Source organism: Sinocyclocheilus rhinocerous, unplaced genomic scaffold, assembly GCF_001515625.1.
Source record: "Sinocyclocheilus rhinocerous isolate Xijiao unplaced genomic scaffold, SAMN03320098_v1.1 scaffold28, whole genome shotgun sequence".
NCBI lineage: Eukaryota > Metazoa > Chordata > Actinopteri > Cypriniformes > Cyprinidae > Sinocyclocheilus > Sinocyclocheilus rhinocerous.
In genome coordinates this window covers 1,633,142-1,636,343 of record NW_015652416.1, presented here as the reverse complement: position 1 = coordinate 1,636,343, position 3,202 = coordinate 1,633,142, and the positions used below count along the sequence as shown (strand labels likewise).

The 3,202-nt window shown below is 41.5% G+C and overlaps 1 protein-coding gene across 5 annotated transcripts in view; it reads left to right on the top strand.

Moving 5' to 3' along the window:
• rarga (retinoic acid receptor gamma a) overlaps positions 1 to 2,276 on the top strand; it is a 61,422-nt gene extending 59,146 nt beyond the window's left edge. For all 5 annotated transcript variants that reach the window (XM_016521025.1, XM_016521023.1, XM_016521024.1 and 2 more), the window contains one exon: positions 226 to 2,276. In XM_016521025.1, the coding sequence (XP_016376511.1) occupies positions 226 to 581 (356 nt within the window). In that variant the 3' untranslated portion in view covers positions 582 to 2,276. The remainder of the gene's footprint in view (positions 1 to 225) is intronic.
• The last annotated feature ends 926 nt before the right edge of the window (positions 2,277 to 3,202 follow it).

Below are 3,202 nucleotides of genomic sequence, written 5' to 3'. Positions count from 1 at the left end.
CCCCAAACTTTTGAACAGTAGTGTATATTTAGATATCGTACAATAAATTCAAACAATAAAAATCAATTGACTATTTTCTGTATAATCTTAAACACTGATGCCCAAAATTGGTGTGAAAATCAGTTTGAATAGACTTTCACACTCTCCTAGGTACTAATTACCTTAATACATATGATATATTATGTAGATGACACTGTCCTGAAATCAACTGTTTTTGTGCAACAGGAGCAGAAAGGGCCATAACTCTCAAGATGGAGATCCCAGGCCCCATGCCTCCTCTCATCCGGGAGATGCTGGAAAACCCAGAGGCCTTCGAGGATCAGACCGAGTCCACAGAGAAGAAGCCTGAGCTCGAACAGCCCGCTCCTCCGCCAGCCCTGCTCACTATGAAGAAAGAGCAGGAGGACGAGGACGACAGCTGGGCCACGGAGAACGGCAGCGAGCCTTCACCAGAGGAGGAGGACGACGATGACGACGACGGAGAGGAAGAGAGGGGTACAGACAGCGACGGAGAGGCCTGGGGTGGCCAGGAACCCAATGTGGACGTGTCCAGAAAGAGCCATGGAGGAAGAGCTCAGTGAGGAAGCGTTCTTCTTCCAGCCTTACCTGTACAGACACTCCTAACTCAGGCCACTCGGTCAACGATGAGAGACATCAGTGAGTCGATTTGAGGAAACTCACGTAAAAAACCTCTTCTCAGGACCTCTCCCGCAGAACGAGAGGGAAGGCGAAAGACAAAACACCTGGCTTTTCAGACAAAATAACTGCCGCTTTTATAAAACTTGTTTGTTTGCTTTGAAAAGGAGAAGCCAAATGGGACTTATACCATTAACAGCTGACTCTCAACGGGTTCAAAAAAGTCTTTCAAAAGAAAATACAGGATGAAAACTGAAAATGCTAATCCTTTTTCTGTTGTCGTTGACGCTTTCGAATATCATTTTGACTTTTTCAGCCTTGAGATAGTTTGTTCTCTTTACATTTTATGAATAAGCCCATTCATATCTATATATACCTTTATATATTTTTTTGTCCTGTATTCTATTTTCTTAGTTATATTTTGTTTGAATAGCTTTCCTGGGCAGACTTACAGAAAGATAATCGGATTGCTATAACTGGCAGACCTCTGCTGAGTCTTTATCCAGCTGCTTGGTTGGGTTCTTGGGCACTTTGGCTCAGCGTTAGATGTCATTGATAATCAGTTCAGTGGCTGGGTATCTCCCGTCGAATTATCCTGTTTTTAGGGGAATGCCATTACGTATCGGCTTTCATTGCGTCACATGATTCGCTGCCAATTGAATGGTGTGTCTGTGCCAAAGTTTGCAGCTTGTAGGGTTCAACTCCTGTCAGGGAGCCCAGCTCCAAACAGAAACACCCACATGTCCATTACCTTCAAGTCTCTGCATCATGCATATAATGTCATACTGGACCGGTTTCATTCAGAGTGCTCAGGCAGAAGTTATGCAGCACTCGAGTGGAATTAACTTTGACCTCATTGGCCTAGATGGTTCTTCAGGATAACTACACAAATGCATCTGGACGAATTTTCTGAATCTCATGTATCACGATGAAATACAGGAACGCAGACCTGTGCTAACACACAAACACACACACACATTTTGAAACGCATGCTACATGTATTCAGAACTCTTGCTATAAAAAAGAAAAACATGAAATTCAGACTCAGGGCATCTCTGTGAGGACCAAACGTTTGCTGTCTGGCGGCAGCCTAGAAACGGGCAATATTTATGTGTTACGTTTCAGAAATCTCGCCATGTCACCATGAACTGAAATAAATCTGCGTATCTTACACAGAACTTCATTGCAGAACTTTCATCTTCGTTATAGAAATAGAGTTCTTTTTCTAATGTTACCTAATCCATTTTATTGCCAAAAACACACAGTATGCAATTTGGTGGTCGTGTGCCACTGAACATTAAAAGGTATCAGTCTCAGTCAAGCAATAAGACTATGACCAGAACTCAGCTGTGTGTGTGGATGTGCGTGTGTGTGTTTGTGTTTTGAAAGTGAGGATGGCTGCACTCAATAAGCTGTAGTGTAGTACTGTGTTTAATGAATGTCATCACTTTGGTGCTGTCAGAGAGTGTGTGAGCTGTCATACTGACCTCTTCTCCTTCAGAGTTGCGCCACAGCCACACGTATAGCAAGGGGAATGTTGAGATTACTTTAACTCTTCGTCATATTTTTCTTGTTCTCTAAACTTGGCTAATGTATTGTCAGTCCTTTGTTCGTGTTCAACAAATTCTGTTATATAAAAAGCCATATAAACAATAAGAGGCACAATAAAAAATTTTTTTGAGAATCTCTCTGTTATTCATTTATTTATTTATTTACTATTTAGAATTTAGAATATGCTTTAGGCATTTTATTTCGGAATCATCAAATTTAGGAATCATATATTTTTGTACTTTATTAGCCTACATGTAAAACAAGTATTAGTATTTATTAGTAATCGAGGTAACAAACATTTCAAGCGCACACTTGGAGTCAGTGTTGCCAAGTCCGCGGTTTTCCCGTGGAATTAGGCTACTTTAACACTGTTGCCTCGGGTTGTTTTTCATGTCAGCGGTTGAAGCGCCCCCAATAACGTGACATTTAGCCCCTGGAATGTGAATTTTACCGGAGGAACCCTGTCGAAAAACGTGTATTTTACCCCCGGAATGCGGTTTTTACTCAAAACTACTTTTTGTACCAGGCTGTAAACATATTTTTTTCTGCTGTAAAGTTGGGCATTTTAACATGGGGAGTCTATGGGACTGACTCCCTTTTGGCCAGTCGATGAATTGCAGTTTTAGTCACTTCCGTGTTGGTTTCACGAGAGAGACCGGAAGGTTGCCGCTTGGTTTTGAGTAGCAATTGGGCATGTTTTGCTGTGAAAACCTGGCAACCCTGCTTGGAGCGTAGTCATTATTACTCGTTATCGTTACTCACTAAATGCACTAGCTCCACCTTAACTTTCATTTATAAGTATATTATACGCAAAATTAGCTTTATGTAAGAAAAATGTGTGGTGAAATCAAGACAGATTTGCTATTTACTATTTGGCACAATGAAGTAAATCTGCTACGCCGGGTCCACGCGCCAAATTTCAACATGGAAGCAGGAAAAAGATTAGAAAGCGACAGCCGAGGATTTTGCCGTGAATAACGACTCAAATTTCGGTCTGTACTTCACGCAATAGTGT